At 45.3% G+C, this 17,191-nt stretch overlaps 1 protein-coding gene across 1 annotated transcript; it reads left to right on the forward strand.

Moving 5' to 3' along the window:
• The first annotated feature begins 2,018 nt into the window (after window positions 1-2,018).
• LOC103363752 (spectrin beta chain, non-erythrocytic 4-like) lies at window positions 2,019-16,139 on the forward strand. Its single transcript, XM_008290636.1, has 10 exons — window positions 2,019-2,141; window positions 10,779-11,042; window positions 11,949-12,182; window positions 12,470-12,559; window positions 12,643-12,921; window positions 13,025-13,155; window positions 13,257-13,461; window positions 15,124-15,369; window positions 15,507-15,641; window positions 15,894-16,139. The coding sequence occupies exons 1-10, from the start codon at window positions 2,019-2,021 to the stop codon at window positions 16,137-16,139; spliced, it is 1,953 nt and encodes a 650-aa protein (XP_008288858.1).
• Window positions 16,140-17,191: the final 1,052 nt, after the last annotated feature.

The raw sequence follows: 17,191 nt of genomic DNA on the forward strand, positions 1-17,191 counted from the left end.
TGCATCACTTTTAAACTGACTGAGCCCCAAATAGACGACGACAACTAACCTAAATTATTATAATGCTCACAATCACTGTTTTTACAGTTCAAGCCAAATTCTTCCATCATGTTTCTGTGAATTTCTGTAATTGATTAATTTCTTCTGCTACTGTCTACTGTCATGTTCACGATATTAACTATAAAAGATTTGGACTTTTCTAGCTCATGAAAATGTGGCCAGTCTATTAAATTAGGAACTAAACGCACACATACAAACTAAACAACAAAAACAAGTACACAACCAGCCTGAGGAGCAGAACCCGGTGGTTTGGGGTAGTGCTCCACTTCAGCCTCTGCTCATGAAACTTTAATCAGCGCTGGATGCTTTGGTGATTCAATTTGATAAAATTGGTATTTTTAAAGAACACTATATAAATAAAGAATGTTTTCGATGCTGCACTGGCCGGCACACTAGAACTGAGTCAGAACTAATTTTTCGGTAACATGCTTTACTTATCAATATTTCAGATCTGGGGTGGGGGGGAGCGGCATTAGGCTAAGTAAGCCGTGTGCACCCTCTACACCCGGGTTCTGTGTTTGCAGCAGAAGGATCCCATGCAGGTTCCCTGAGAGCGGCTGCGTGAACAGTGATCCGAATCAGTCAGCTGCACCGCCGACCATGTGTGCATCCTTCCCTCTCATTCAGCTGTTTTAAAACGACACCTCCCCCCTCCTTCCCAAATCCTGCTCCCGCTCCGAGTGCAGTCATTTCTAGTGCAGAGAAATGTCCCTGGTGACACTGAGGGATGACGCAGGCTCTCGCTTCCTTTCTCTGTTTCACTAACCCCCCCACCCTCCACGCCGCCTCCCGCACTAACACCATCTTTTCCCTCTTTTGACTCGCTCTCCTCTTCTTCTTCTTCTCTTTTTTTTTTTTTTGCTCTGCCGCTCCCCCTTTCTCCATTTCCTCTCTCTGTCTTCCTCTCCATCTCTTACTGCCTCCCCCCTCTCTCCCCTCCTCCCGTCTCTCTCTCTCTCTCTCTCTCTCTCTCTCTCTCTCTCTCTGCTCCGGCACTGCAGTGCTGATTGTGATTGCACACACACTCACACACACACACTCACGCAAGCACACACACACACTCACTCACACACACACACACACACAGGAGCGTAGCTGAGAGGCAAGGACTGCAGCAGCATGCACCAACCGCGGCTGAGCTGTTCAGGGACTCGAGGAAGGGGAGCTGAGGAGAGGAAATAGTGTACTATCTCACAGCAGCCTGCGTGTGCATCTTTGCAGCGGTGGGAACGATGCATTTCCAGAGCGGATAGCTTATGTTATCTGGCCTCCTCTGCACTGCCTCTGCATCCCATTCACCCTGCTCCTCCCACTCCAACTCTTCCTCCTCCTCCTGTCTACAGCATCATTAGACAGGACTACAGATTGACCGGGACTGACGAGTGCTGGATGGTCAGGTTTTGCCCCGGCTGAAGGATTCGTCTGTGGCTATGCTACATCTACGCCTTCGCTGATGGCTGGATTGTAACTGACATTGGGTGGTGTGCTAGAAGACAGCCCGTAACCTGCCAGGAATCTTGGATGTGTGTGCCGTTCTTTAGCAGTGTTGTCATTGGCGCATTTCCTCTTTTTCGCTGATTGTTTTTGCCTTCTCTGAGACTGGCTAGCAGGCACTGCAGCATCAGGACCGCAAGACCCATGAAGCGGTAGGGCATGAGGACCCAGGGGCGACCCAAAGGAAGGGCTTGAGTGCTTCCATTGCTACCACTGCTGCTGCTGAGGTGCTTATCTTGATTTTTTTCCCCAGAAAAGGGTGTCTGGTGGGGGTTGGGGTGGGTGGTGACAGCACAGGTACCTAGGCCCCTGCAGAGCAGAGCGGGTGGCTCTTGCGTAGAGGAGGCAGGCAGGACGTCCTGTGGGAAAGGGGGGAAGAAGGGTTGGCTCGAGCGTTGGGCTCCTGATGGTGGCTATTTTTGTCTCCCCTAGCTGAGTGATTGGGACAGCGGGTGGAAGAGAAGATGCTTATGGCCCGAGACACGGCGCGGGATGAGGCTCAAAAGCTACACAGGAAGTGGCTGAAGCACCAGGCCTTTATGGCAGAACTGGCCCGCAATAAAGAATGGCTGGCCAAGATAGAACAGGTGAGTAGAGGTGACATGGGGATGTTCACTGAGATGAGGGGATGGGGTGGGGGGGTGGATAGGGAGGTCAGACAGCCATAGCAGGTGGGAGGGGGGGTGAGGGGCATCATGGCAAAGGGAGCAATTGACTAAGAAACGGTGTTGGTGGTGGGTGTGGTGGCAGTAAAACCGAATAGGTGAAAGTAGGTGAGATGTCATCACTCAGCTCTCATCTCATCACTTGGTTGGCTTGGGGACATCCTGAATTACATTCTCAAGGTTATATTGCTGTCGTGGCGGTGTTGTTTTCAGGTTCACAGGTGGTGTGATCCCTGTGGCTCATTCTGGTTTGATCCATCTGAATTTCACTGCCTGCTTTTGGAGGCTCCAGTGAATCACATAGAGGACACGTGAACCTTTGCAGCAGCAGTGAAGGCCAGACAGACGGGGAGCGTGCACACGCTTTGATTTCCTCCTATACGGCCGATATGAGGCCAGTTCACATCATCAGAACATCCTCTGGTTTGCGTTTCTGCAACACACTCCCAGCATGCTGTGTGCTGCTCTGCCATCCACACAGAATGTTCTCCATGCCCTCTGCCTCGGTGGAGCTCAGGTGGGCTCATGGCATGTAAATCAGTCAGTCAGGCTCCATCTCTACTGGTGGCACTTTGCGTTTGCCCAGTTTGAATATGTTGCTGATGATATTCAGGAAAATGTGACGACAGAGACACAAAGTTTTTGCTTGTGTCATAGAAATGTGCGTTCATGTGTTTGTGCTTTTGAACCATTCAGACAGAATTACAGACTGAAGATGTTCATGTGTGATGATGCATCAGGATAGGTTCAGATTGATTAGATCTGATGTGGTCCAACCAGGAAGTGCTCTTTTGCTTTCAGCCCCCGCAGCCAATTTAACAATACCCACCTTTTAATAAATGTTTTAATCATTGTTTTCTCAATAGGAAATTAACGCAGGCTGATGAGCAGCTCACTCATTTTCTTCAATGCGTGTCAGTGGCCAAAAGCTGCACCAAGGAAAAACCCTCTCAGTGCGTTATCATTTATAGTGTGGAGTCAGCAGCGGTTCTGAATATCTGGGAGTCAAACTAACACTTAAAATGTAGGCAGTCATTTATGTCGGTGTGGAAGTGTGACCTGTTCATTGTTCTCCTGGACAAACATTAAAAAATAAAAGTTTATCAGACTTCCTGGAACGTATCTACACGTCTGAATACAGCCTGAGAGGATTTGTTTACATTTCCTTGTGTTTTAATTATTAATTATTTTATTGAATACATTAAGAAATTCATTAGACTATAGATTTTTACACACATTTTTTTTGGTAGTATATACTGTTTTATTAAATATTCATAAGATAGCCACATAACTAATTATAAGCACGGCCCTTGAAGACGAGCCCTGCTACGGCGTGTTACCTAATCAGGAAGTCCTCGTTAAGCATGTTGTATGAGGTAGACTTTAAGGTTCGACCCTCCCACCGATCCAGACACCTTGACTCAGTCGGTCACGATGCTAACGAGCTAAACGAGGGCTCTGTTAGCAACCTGTGAGCTCAGATGTTGGTGCTTTTGGATTTCTAGTTGTTTTAGCTTTCGTGATTAGTCACTGAATCCATGCAGCCGTATTAATTAGTGTTTTCATCAGTGCATGATGCGTCTTATTTGCCCGCTGAGCAGCAAAGTAAAGCGTAGAAATAGTTTATAATTCAGATCTTATTTTGTACAGACACGGTTCATCAGATGCAGCAGCGCAGCTCATTGAAAAAGAGGCTGATGTTGTCACAGAGATGCAGGTTTGGGTCGTTATGCACGCTGCTCATTGGGCCGCTGATGTAAAGTGTGTTTAAAATGAATTAGCTCAGGTTACAGGACAGTGGATGACAAGTTAGCTTCACCAGTATCTTCCACAAATCCAGCGTTGGAGCCGCTAGAGTCCTGTTCTCCATCTGGTTTTCATTTTGGTTAGCATGGCGTAGCGCTGAAATGATTGGCCGGTTAATGACTGAGTGGATTGACAGAAACTGCATCTGCAACTACATTGGTTGTTCATTTTTCTGGCTCCTGAAACGTAAAGAGTTGCTGCTTTTCTCTGTTTTACATCATTATCAGGTCTTTTGGTTGGTCAGAGAACAGTGTAACTGCTTCATTTAGAGATGTTTTATAGCAGCAGCCCCAGCGTAGTGTCTTATATATGTTTTCTAAAAGTTGCTTATTAGATTTCTGCCCCATTGTAATGCTTCTAATCATCAGCTGTGTCTATGAATCAATTCCTGTTTGCTTTATTTTATATTGAGAGGTAAAAAAAAAAACCCATTTGAGCAGAAGATGATAACTGTGACGTTAACATCTGATTACCTGAGTGTCTCCAGTACTGGTGGGATAGAATAAAATTCCTCTGATAAGTAGTAACGCCATTTGTATAGCTATAGTTCACTAAAATACAAATGGAATAGTCCACCTAGTTGTCTTCATGAAGCTGATTTAACGATTCAGATCACTCATACAGTTTTCTCATTCAGCAGCTACACTGTAGGCGCTCCACTAACCACAAAAATCAGCCTTTAGTTCTTTTTTTTATTTTTTATTGACCTGTGCAGGATGTTTAGTGGTGAGGTCTGCCTCGGCATGTCCTGGGACCTGGACATTCAGGGTCTTTCTGTTGCTATCCTGCCTTTATGAGCGACTGTACAGCAGACACACACACACACAGTGGAACGAGTGCAAAACGCACCAGAGCTGCTGGACCAGAAGGGAACCACTGGTACTGCACTGAGGCCATATGTGTCTTCCACCGCCAGCCCAGTGAACAGTGGGAACAGAACACTTCAGTATGTAGAATTTCCATAATGTTCTGTCGGTCATGTGACTGTTTAGAGCGAAGCCTCAACCTGCAGCGACATCTCAGCTCAGAACCAAACGGAACAGGGTTCTGCTTTACTTGTGAATCATCAGAGCAGTTTGTACAACCTCTCGTGCAAAACACCAGAAACATGAAGGACTGACAGTGAGTGCAGAAGATGGCTGCTCCGTACAGATGGTGTCTCCTGTACGTATAGCAGACAGTCAAAGTGACCATCACAGCCTCGCTAACATCACTTAATCCACCCCACCGCTGTCTCTGTCGTTACCTGAGAGACAGAGAGAAAAGATGACGCTGCGTCCTGCCGCGATCGGAGAACTCGGCGTCCTTTTGGAAGGGTTCCCGCCTCGGCCCCGTACCTCCGTTCTCCCTCACAGTACTTACTCAGCACATGAAGCAGCCACACAGCTCCAGGCCCGGCTGGTGTGTGTGGACGATCTGTGGGTGCTGCTCGGCTACAGCCAGAGGACTCACAGCTGACCTTGTGCCAAGCCTTACCATGAGCTCAGGGGTCAGCGGCCTGTAAACACACAGACAGAACCACGGGGCCGTCTCGCTGGAGCACACGGATCAGAACCAGACTAATGAATACGCACCACTTCCATTATTAAAGCCGGACACTTTATCAACAGCTCGGCTGGTACTCAGTACATATCTACCATGATTTAAGTTGAACACGAAGGTTTTTTTCCCTTTATTTGTTTATACTTTATATTCTGAATACTCCAGCATCGTAATGTTTAACTGCTGCTTCTGTTCATCAGCGCCATAAGCAACGCCTGTGTTTTTTAAAATGGACAAAAGTTCTGCTGTAAAACAACTGCTCAGACTTTCTATACGTTGTCTGTAGAACTCAGCTAAAGGCGCCGCAGATTTTACAAAACACACGAGTGAATTAGTTCTTGTGTGTTAGTTGTGGACTATTTTCAGACAACATGTGGTTCTCTCGTGTTGACAGTGATGCTGCATTCACGTTAACGAAGGGAAATGTCACCGGTGCTGCTGCTGGAATCATTCATTCATTCATTTGCTGTTAACGAATTCATTTTGGACAAAAATGGAGCTCAAACTAAAAACTGCATTTAAAGTACAATCCATCTGTCATCCAGCGCCTGTGTTTATTGGTTAGAGATGTTTGTTGATGCTGTGTCAGTGTCTTGTGCTGTCTTTCATGATATGTGGGCAAGTGAAGGACAGTAAAGTCTAACTGAGGAATAAGCTGCTATATGTCACGCTTTAGCTGCTGCTGAGGATCATGTAGATGTTGGTTTTAGTCTTCTTGTGTTATATAAAAAAAAAGAAATAAAGCCGTAGAATATCACCAGATTTCTGACTGCAGCACAGTAAGTAGAGCCAGTGCTGATTTGGTCATAGTTTGGAATCAAACTCACAATTTAAATTTAAATTTTAGATAAAATTAAAACAGTTGTTTTTCAAACTAATAAAAAAAACTGAAAATATAAAACTCTTATTCCACATGGATGAAGTCAATGGTTTCCTCAAACGGTGCCTTCTTGTAATTCCAGCTGTTTTAATAATAGAAAGAAATAGAATAGAATAGAAAAATACTTTATTCATCCCAGGCCTGGGAAATTACTGTGATACAGCAGCAGCAAAGAAAAAACACCAATCACAACAGAGAATGGCTCAAGTTAAATACTATCTTTAAAAAAAATGAAAAATAAAAAATAAAATAAAATAAATAACTGTACAAAATGTGCAAATTGAAAAAACAGTGCAAAGACAAAGGATAATTGTATATAATTATACATAAATTTAATTGTGTAGCATCCAGGTGGTAACATGAAGGTGTTCTGAGGGTAAACAGGTTGACTAAGAATGATGTCATGATTGTAGGGTAGTTGGTTTAACCTGCTGGTTACTGAACTAACAATATGTCACACATGAAGCGTCCGTTCGTACATGCTAAAGGCTCAGGCTGCTGTGGGAACATTTCACTCCAGAATATAACGTCATAACCCTAAAGCCTCATACTCAGTTAAAGTAACGCAGGTCTAGTTTAACAGTCACTTGTTGTTGGTATCAGAACCTACATGCTGGTCAGGGGGAGCTAACATGCTAACAGCTAGCGTACTGCCTCATGTAGAATCTGGGTGGTCCTGTAGGAGACGCCTCATGTGTTCATGTTAATGCAGTGCTCTGTAGTGTTTAGCCGCCATCAGGGTATTTATTCTAGGCTATGTGTTAGCATTATGAAGTGTTCATTTGCTGATATCTGATGTGCAGATATTTTCCAACTCAATTTTGTGCCGACGCTGATATGTGCAGCATCAGGTCTGTCCTATTGTAGAGATTATTACGTCTACTCTTTTTGCTTATCAAGTGCACGTATTCACGACACAAAACTAGAAAACTCCTTTAACTTCCATGTAAATCGTGCCGTATTCATCTTTATGTACCATTTTCAAGCTGAACTATAAACTCAACAGATGTCGTCTGTATGTTCGGTTCGGCCCAGCAGTACTTTTATAACACATACGTAGTGTTTTCTGTGTCTGTGTGACATTTGATTGTCCTCGCTGAAGTAATGTCGCTGTTTCTGCATCTTAATTGGATTTTCTTTTCATCTTGTGTTAACTACACATTTCAGAACTTTAATCACACTTCAGGTGGAGGGTGGCAGCTTTGGTTTGTGGTTATTAATTATTCCAACAGTGCCGTCCTCCTGGACAGGTGTCTCATGGACAAAGAGATTTATTGGCGGTTGGTTAGACTTGGTGAAAACATCTCAAACACACACCATACATGCTTTTAGATGTACCGTGATATTACACACACACAGCACAGTCTTCATTTGGTCCTGATCCAAACACATCATGAACCCAGATCATCATTCTAAACATCTTCATGTATCAGCTGTATGCTAGAGGACGACTGCAGGTGACTTCTTCAGGCTTTTATTGAATTTGTGGCTCTCTAATAACACACTGGGGTTTTATAAATGACATTCGTGCATCCCTGTGCATTATTTGAGTGATAATTATATTGTCTTGTAGCCCCACAAACCCATCTGGGGTGTGGGTTCTACTGGTAGCTTTCACCACGTCTACCATCCAGAAGTGACTTTCACTGGTTGGACAAGTGTTTCATAAAGTCCAGATTACCTCACAATTACCCTTTTGCAATTAGCCTCATCTCTTAGAATTACCCTCCTATACAGCAAAGTGATGCATTTCTGACCAATGCTGTTTAGTTTTATTGCCTTACTAGCTCCTTGTCAGCCCACAAATTATGTATTAGATGGGATTCATCAGCCACCCAGAACATGGAGCAGAAGCTTGTAACGTATTTTAACTCAAACTATGATATTTTACCAACAACTAGTTCTGGTGTCTGACCCGCACCAAGCAGCAGGTGAACGTGTCAGCGTCCTCCTGACATTTCAATCTGGAAGCACTTCCTGTGACATCATCAAACAAATTTCGCCTTAAATGAAAATTCTGTTTAATTGCATCAGAATATAATGTTTTTGCTCGTATTCACTTAAAAACACTTCTACGTGCATCATCTCAGGCATTCCCACAACACCGCTCTGCAGACGTTGTTGTTTGTCAGATTGCATTTAACGTATTTTAATATTATTTGCATCATGTGCAGCTTATCGTGCTTGTTTTGCGGTCGATCACTTTCTTTATTTTCTACAGGTAAATAAATGATATTTGTATTAGAACAGTTTACAGCCCAGAATTGTCCCATAATGTAGAAAAAAAAAGTCTTTCTGCCACTTTAGAGCCTCAGTTTGGCTCACAGCAGTTGTCAGTATTAACACACCTGCTCCACATACATGACGCCTCACTGTGGTGGAAACAACCACGTGACCAGCATTGTCTGGTGTCTAGTTGTTTATATTCATACATTAATTCACAATCACAGCATGTTGAACGTACACCAAGTGATCCAGTTCGGTCCGTGTCACAGCTGAAAGTTGTCGGTGCCGTTGTGCAGCAAGTAGTTTTTGCAAATTCATCACCGGTGTAAGTGTTATGCAGATAATAGTGTAAGTTGCACGGTGTTACTTTTATCTGTAGAGTAGGTGTGAACGCAGCCTTGTTTGTGCAAGTAGTATAAAGCGAGCTGGGCTAATCCCACCCACTATTTCACGATGCTGCATCAGCATTACAAGAAAGCCTGCAGAATTTGGCAACACAATGCTGCCATAATAGCGTGATTTATTTGTGGTAGCCATTAAAATATTGCACAATGTCAGCCACGGCCGCCTCGAAAATCCACTCCGCCGATGCCCTTTGGATCCGGCTGTGTCCGGGCCGAGGCTCAGCCCAGCACACCCGCAGCCTCCATCCCGTTCCATAAACCTTTGATTCTTTCTCTTTTCGCTCTCCTTCTTCCTTCAGTCTGCCTTCCTCCTCTCCTCTCTCCACCCCCTCTCTGATTTCTTCTCCCTCCACCTCACTCTGTGTGTCAGTAAAGCCAAGAGAGAGAGGAGGCAGAGAGAGAGAGACCTGCTTTCTGCTGGCTCTGCATTATGAGAGGCAGAGCGAGGCTGAGGAAAGATAGGAGCGAGCGAGAGCGATGTGAGAGAGTGAGCGCTAGCAGCAGTTAAGCAGAGAGCCTGTGCCAAGAGAAGGAATGCAGCACTGCATTATGAAAGCCATAGGATATAGGTCCAACTCTCAGCCAAAGATAAAGCAGAGGAGCAGGATTTAGGAGATAAAACCCGTCATATGTGCAGCTGTTATTACAACACGGAGCTGCGTGAACGTCGACTGCATCCGTCACATGTCACCAAATGGTTTCTGCAATAAATAAGAATAAAGCTGCACATTTTACGGGCCTTTCAAAGCGTGAGGGTCCAGAAATGTGCAGAATCCTGTCATAGATGGAGAACACCTCCTCCTCCTCCCCCAGGTCTAGGTATGGGTGGTGATAATCTGTTCTACATTGACACAAAAGGGAATGCCACCAGCTTTGATCTCACCGCATCTCCTCTTCCAGATCACATCATTAACAAAGCCCAAGATTTGGTGGAGGGGAGAGGAGCAGAGGAGCATGGGCGAAGGACAGATCGGGGGTTTATTAGACTTACCATGCATGATTTTTAGGTCAGCCCGAGGCCAAACTTTGCTCCATACACCTGCCTCTCTGCAAGCGGGGGGCTTCAGCCTTGGCATGGAGCTCTGTTGTGCCAATCTATTTTGGGGACAAAACTGACTTTCTAGCACTAGCTGTTATTCTCCCAGTTCCTCCCTAAAATACTGGAATACATACTGTGCATTCAGACAGGATGCATGGCTCAGTGTGTTTACATACATGTGTGGAGGTTTGTAACACGGCTGTTCGTTCCTCATGGATGTAGTTTGAGCACCAAATCTTCTTGGTAAAGATAATTAATAAAAGGTTTGCAGCTATGTAAAAAATCACCGGCATGAAACAGTCAACTGATTCAGAATTAATGTTGATTTAGATTTTTTTTGTGCTGGAAAATCTAAGATGGTGGACAGCTCTGTGCATATCACAGAGTTCTTGTACCCAGTAAGCCAACAATCATTTCAGCCCATAAGAACCGTCCCTTGAAGCAAAACCTGACATTAAAGGAGCGTACGAGTGAGAAGCAAAGAAAGCAATCAGCCAAGAACCCACAGTCCCACACACAGCCTCATTTAAAATAAGATCCGTTTAACAAAATAAAACACATGGTGACTTACAGGAGCTGGATGTCATGGTTCTGCTCAGTCCGAGCTGCACCATGCAGCGCTTTGTGAAGTGGTCTTGAACAGTTTCACCTTCCCTCTCCAGGAGGGTCAGGAGCTGATCCAGGAGAAGCCGGAGCTGCGTTCGGTCGTGCAGCAGAAGCTGGAGGAGATCAGGGAGTGCTGGTCTGACCTGGAGACCACCACCAAGGCCAAGGCCCGTCAGCTCTTTGAAAACAACAAGCCCGAGCCGGCGGTCAAGAGCTACTCGGACCTGGACAACCAGCTGTCCCACCTGGAGCAGCAGCCTCCCCAGCTGGAGCAGGCTCACCATCTGCCCACCTTCAATGAGCAGCTCCAGAAATTCCAGGCAAGTGTCAGTGTTCTCCCGGGTCAGTCTGAGAAGCTGTTTCACCGTCTCTAGTGTTCAACCAGTGCTTGAGACTTAAAATGCTGTCTGCTTTTGTTCGACAGTGTTTATAGATGCATGTTTGTTCAGGTTTTTATTTTACTCTAACATACGTACCTGGTTATAGTCCTGGAAACATCTCACAGCCCACCCACACATCAGGCCCATAAACTCTGGTGGTACCGGTACCACATCTGTTTAGAAAACTCCTGCATCTATCTCATCTCTTTTTTCAGTTCTTATTTTTCCTGTGAACATATCGTACGGGCTGTGAGATCCAACGTACCGTCTTTGAATGTTGAACCTTAAACCTCAGTCGGGTTTTTCAATGAAGGTCGGACATCTTAAATAGAATGTGTTTAAGTTAAAATGAACATGAACGTATGTAGGAGCATAAAATAGGCGCATCCAACTGTACTTTAAAAATATTATCTAATTAAATCTTTAGTTTTTCTAAAGGAAAAACAATAACTTGTTCTTTTCCGACTCCACCCTTTGACATTTACCTCAGCCACGAGGATTATTTGTCCCACCGCAGCACCTTTGCTCATGAGAACTGTTTGTATGACTAAAACGCTCTAATCTGCCCTGATACGACTAATGCTTCTGACAGACTGTAGAGTTCAGCTCATTGTAGTTTATGTAATTCTCTCCAGCTCTGACGTGCGTCCACAGCGGCCTCTGTACTGGCATGGTCTCATACACGAGGTTTAGTGGCATTAAAAAATGCACCATATGCTTTTTTTTCTTAAGTGAGGCAACGCATTACATAACCCTAAAATGCTCTGACAGGAAAACAGCTGATGTGCTGTGTTTGTCCATCCTTCATATGGCTGTAACATGACCTTCCCCTTGCCTCTGGGGCAGGCTATGGAATCCCAGATAGGGGACTTCTACAAGGATGTGGGCGAGCTGGGAAGCTTGCAGGGGCTCTGCCTACCCCAGCGAGGGCTGATGGCAGGTGACAGGGAAGGCGGCGAGCAATCAGGCGTGGTGGAGACCCGCATCGTCCGCCTCATTGAGCCCCTGAAGGAGAGACGCCGCATCCTGCTGGCATCCAAAGAGATGCACCAAGTCGCCCAGGACCTGGAGGATGAGATAGTGAGTGTCGCCCTTCTAGTTCCCATCAGCTCAGCTCTCCATCCTCTTATTGCCGATATCCGTCGTACATATACACAGTTTTTAAACCCTCTACATCCATCAGAGGTGGCATCAGTAATGTGGTGTTATGAAATAGGGCATCTATAATAATAATAATTAAGTAATAGCAGAGTAATTATCACATGTTTGCCTCAGCTGCCCTGTTTGATCCTGATCACATAGATCACATGCTGTATACTGTGTGTACTGTGTGAGCCATGTAACGATGACTGTGGTTTCCTCCATAGCTGTGGATTCAGGAGAGGCTTCCGGTGGCCTCCTGCAAGGATTATGGGAACAACCTCCAGAGTGTACAGCAGCATGTAAAAAAGAACCAGGTATGCGTCAAGGATGCATTTTGGCCGGCGGATGCGATCTGAGCGTGCTCAGTGTGGGAACTCACCTCTGATTGTTCCCACAGACACTTCAGAGGGAGCTGACAGGTCGGCGGGCACGTGTCGAGGAGGTTCTGGACCGAGCCGGGATCATCGCTTCGCTGAGAACTCCCGAAGTGGAGTTTGTGCGTGAGGGGGCGGGGCATGTACGCCAGCTATGGGAGGTTTTGCAGCTCGAGGCGGAGAGGAGGTCTGTGATGCTGGATGCTGCTCTGCAGTCTCAGCAGTACTACAGTGAGGCAGCTAAAGTGGAGTCCTGGCTGTCGGGGCAGAAGCTCCATCTGGTCAATGAAGAGAAAGGCACGGTACGTACAGCGCTGACGCTCACACATGGAGCTACTGGCCTAAATGGTCATCAGAGTGAACATGTGAAACCCAGAGCCTGATCATCACCATGATACTGTTCAGGATGAGGCGAGCACCCTGCAGCTGCTGAAGACCCACCTGGCTCTGGAGCAAACAGTGGAAACATATGCAGAGACAGTGGGCATGCTGTCCCAGCAGTGCCAGCGTCTCCTGGAGCTGGGACACCCAGATAGGTGTGGCATTATAACTACTGTAGAGAATAGACGTTGGTGGTGTTGTCAAGAAATGTGTCGTCTGTCGGTTTGTCATTTGGCTTTCTCTCAAATTTCAACAGTGAACAGATCACCAAGCAGCAGTCCCACATAGACCGGCTGTACGTGTCTCTGAAGGACATGGTGGAGCACAGGAAGACCAAGCTGGAGCAGCAGTACTGGCTCTACCAGCTCAACAAGGAGGTGGAGGAGTTGGAGAAGTGGATCACTGAGCGTGAGGCGGTGGCCAGCTCCACTGAGCTGGGCCAGGACCTTGAAGACGTCACGGTCAGTACATCCACACAGCTTTAGCAGCTAGTTCACCTCAACCGCAGGAAACATTCAAGTTTTCAGCTCTTCATGGTTTGTGAGCCAACAGCATGCACCATCATCCTATAGCTGCAGGACGTTATTCACATCAGGAGTGTTTTGAATGTGATGATTGAAACAAATCATTCAACTGTGTTTTCTATATTAGAGGTTATTCGTTTTGGAAATTCGATACACAAAAATACATTATCCAGCCTATAGATACCCTATAAAGGTGTTAGACACTGAAACTACAGCTATGAGGGAGTTTATCAGGCACGTCTCTGACAGGAGGTGTGTTCTGTTTAGCTCATGTGACTCCTTGCTTCCTTCACTTGTGTGTTCTCCTCACCTCTTAGCTCCCTTCTTCAGACTGCCAGTAGTGTCTTTCTGTTTCATTTTTTATGTCGCACACATTCAAAAAATTTAATTTTGTGATGAAAACAATTATTATTTTCAATATTAAGTGTACTGCTATGACTTGTTATTAATCAGTTAAAAACACCCTGTTGTGTATTCATAATCAAATGCCAGCTCCTCGTTGCAGCTTTAGACTGAGTGATGCTGGTGATTCCTGTTTCCGCAGGTATTTTGATAAATCTACCCAGTTACAGTTATGCAGAAACATGAATATAATAAGTGCTACAGCTGCCTGACCAGCTGACCAATCACTAGACAGCCAGACTAAAGAAAACTCACAGAAATGTTTCTTCAAGGCTGGCTGTGACTTTGCACTTTTTATGGGATATAACAGGTCAGTAATCACTTCTAAGGTGTACCGAGCAAAGTGGGCGGACGTAGCACAGGATATCTGGAGAATTTTAGACTCAATCTCTTTCAGTGATGATTTATAAAGTTGTGGACAACTTAGAATCTCCTTCCACGGTCTCTCCACAGAATAAGCATTTGTGGGGCTCACCTGGTTGAGCTGGCGTCCCAGGTGCAGGGCTACAGGCCCGATGTGGAGGTCATGAGTTTGAATCCCGCTCATGGTCCTTTCCCACATGTCCTCCCCCACCTTTCTCTCTCTCTCTCTCACTGCTCTATCCAATAAACGCACAATGGCCAAAAAAATAACTTTAAAAAAACCAAAACAATAATCATTTGTTCCAAGCACCGTTTGTCTTCCTTGCTCATGTGCGCTCACGGCGCCGGCAGTTCGTCCAGTCCAGGTGGACACATTGTGGGGACGTCCACAGAGTCGGGATTAAATGAACGTTGAATATTGTGTCTGAAACGCAGATAACAGACAATACGCTGTGTTTTATACACCTGTAGATTTAATTTCCTGTGAGTCAGAATGGAAGAAAGCATTCTGCAGTTATTTTTAAATTTTTTGTTAATACTTACTAATAACACTAATTTTACAACTTAACTGATCCCACAAGGGTAAAAACTCTTTTTGCATATTGGGAAGCTGGGATCAGAGCCACATTACAGCAGCCCTGGAGAAGACTAAGCTAGTTGCTCAAGCGACCAGCAGGGCCAACCTGCCAGTGAGCCTCCACCACCCCAATTATGGAAAGAATGGGTTAATAATATGAGCCTCACAAGGAAGGATTACAGGACTACTGCACAACAACGACTAAGCCCGTGTGCTTGTGTACAGTCGTGTAGGATCGCATGGTTTATGTGTTTCAGGTTCTTCAGGAGAGGTTCACCAAGTTTGCCTCAGAAACCAACAGCATCGGTCAGCAGCGCATGGAGCAGGTGAACAAAATGGTGAACGAGATGATCGACTGCGGCCACTCAGACGCGGCCACCATCGCCGAGTGGAAAGACGGGCTGAACGAGTCGTGGGCCGACCTCCTGGAGCTGATGGAGACCCGCAGGCAGATGCTGGCAGCATCTCACCAGCTGCACAAGTTCTTCACCGACTGCAAAGAGGTACAGTCCAATCGGATATCAGTGTGTGACTCAGGTGTGCCGCGTTCTTCGTCACCATTTCAGGTAGACAGTCTGGCCGTGATATGCGGCTTCTATTTTTAAAGCACTCGTGATGACAACGCTTTCCTGCGTTGTAGGTCTTGGCTCAGATCGCAGGGAAGATGAAGCAGCTGCCAGAGGTGAGGGCGTGCCAAGCCAACATCACCAATCCAGCCACCCTGCAGAGACTCATGCACTCCTTTGAGCATGCCCTTCAACTGCTAGTTGCACAGGCAAGTGATACAACTTCTGTGTGAATCAGCTCCATGGAGGACTTACTGTTCTACAGGAACAGGATGAGTGCAGATAAATTACACCAAACCTATTTTTGACAATAAAATGCATCAATGGCCCAATTCATAGACTGTGGCTTAGCTCGAAGAAGAATATTTAAATCAGTTCTTTTACAAGCATTCTTCCACAGTGATTGTACTGACAGTCATACTAGTGTGTTGAAGCCACTAACCCTTTGTGTTCTGGTTCAGGTGAGGCAGCTTCAAGAGAACGCTGCCCAGCTGAGGACCATCTATGCCGGTGAGAAGGCTGAGGCCATCATGGTCAAAGAACAGGAAGTGATGGAGGCGTGGAAGGAGCTTCTGAGCTCTTGTGAGGCCAGTCGCGTCCAAGTGACCTCAGTAACCGACAAGGTGCAGTTCTTCTCAGTGGTGCGTGAGAACCTCATGTGGATGGAAGGCATCATGGGCCAGATCAGATGGGATGAGCCGAGGTGAGACCCGAAGTGCCTTCTTCATTCTTCTGTCTTTATTATTGTGCTCAGCGTGAGGCCCGGTTTCCAAACTGCATTTTGTGTGTCAGTGTGTTCGGTTAAACAGAAAGTCTCTGTGGTCCTGTGTGGTCCCTGTAGACAGAATGTCATTACTGTGTTGTGTAGAATTAGACTGCTGTGTCACCTTGACCTCATTTCATATGACGTCTGTTATTCAATTGTTCATATGATGTATTAAGAGGCTATAAATTTCACACTGTAATAACTGCCATTATTTGTTTTTTTTGACTCGCCGGTTCAACTGAGCAGCTCGACATGTTGTTATACCAACATCAGCATAAAGCTCCATGTATGTGCCGTGTATGGGGTGGCACGGCATTTTATTTTCTCTTTCAATCTGCTTAGTTGATTAATTAGTTGACTGAAAGAAATAATCAGCTATACTGTGATCATTGCCTCATTTCATATTTAAGACGTGGCCTCTAAGAATAGAGGGCGCCACATGCTATGCAGACCGCAAAACCCTTTTGTGATCATTGGCTTTTCAAATGAAACTGACTTGACAAATGTTCACACACAAGGCTGAACATTTTACTTTTTTGCTTAATGAATGAACTTGATTTCATGATTAATTGTTTATCAGTTTTTTGTGCTTTAATTTTATAAAAGTTGGCAATAACAGGGACCAAAGACGGTTTGTACTGAGTCTAAGACGTAAAACATGAAACCGTAACAGTCACAGCTAAAATGCTAAACTGGTTCTGGTGGTGAGGCTGGATGAGAATCTTATTTATCTGATTTCATGGCAATCCATTTGATGCCTATTTAGATATTTCAGTAAACAGAACAGTCAGAGGATTCCATCTCTGCACATATTTTAAGGTGATCTGTCGTAGGACTAGTTAGTGGAGCATGTAAACTGGTAAACTTATGAAACATGCCGCTGATATTTTTCAATGTGCAGGCGTCTAGTTTTCTAACACTGGTTATTGCCTAATCTTATCTGTTCTGCTGCTCCTCAGGGATTTGACGGCTCTGGAAGTGATGATGAAACAA

The sequence above is a fragment of the Stegastes partitus genome, unplaced genomic scaffold, assembly GCF_000690725.1.
Source record: "Stegastes partitus isolate 25-593 unplaced genomic scaffold, Stegastes_partitus-1.0.2 Scaffold687, whole genome shotgun sequence".
Lineage (NCBI taxonomy): Eukaryota > Metazoa > Chordata > Actinopteri > Pomacentridae > Stegastes > Stegastes partitus.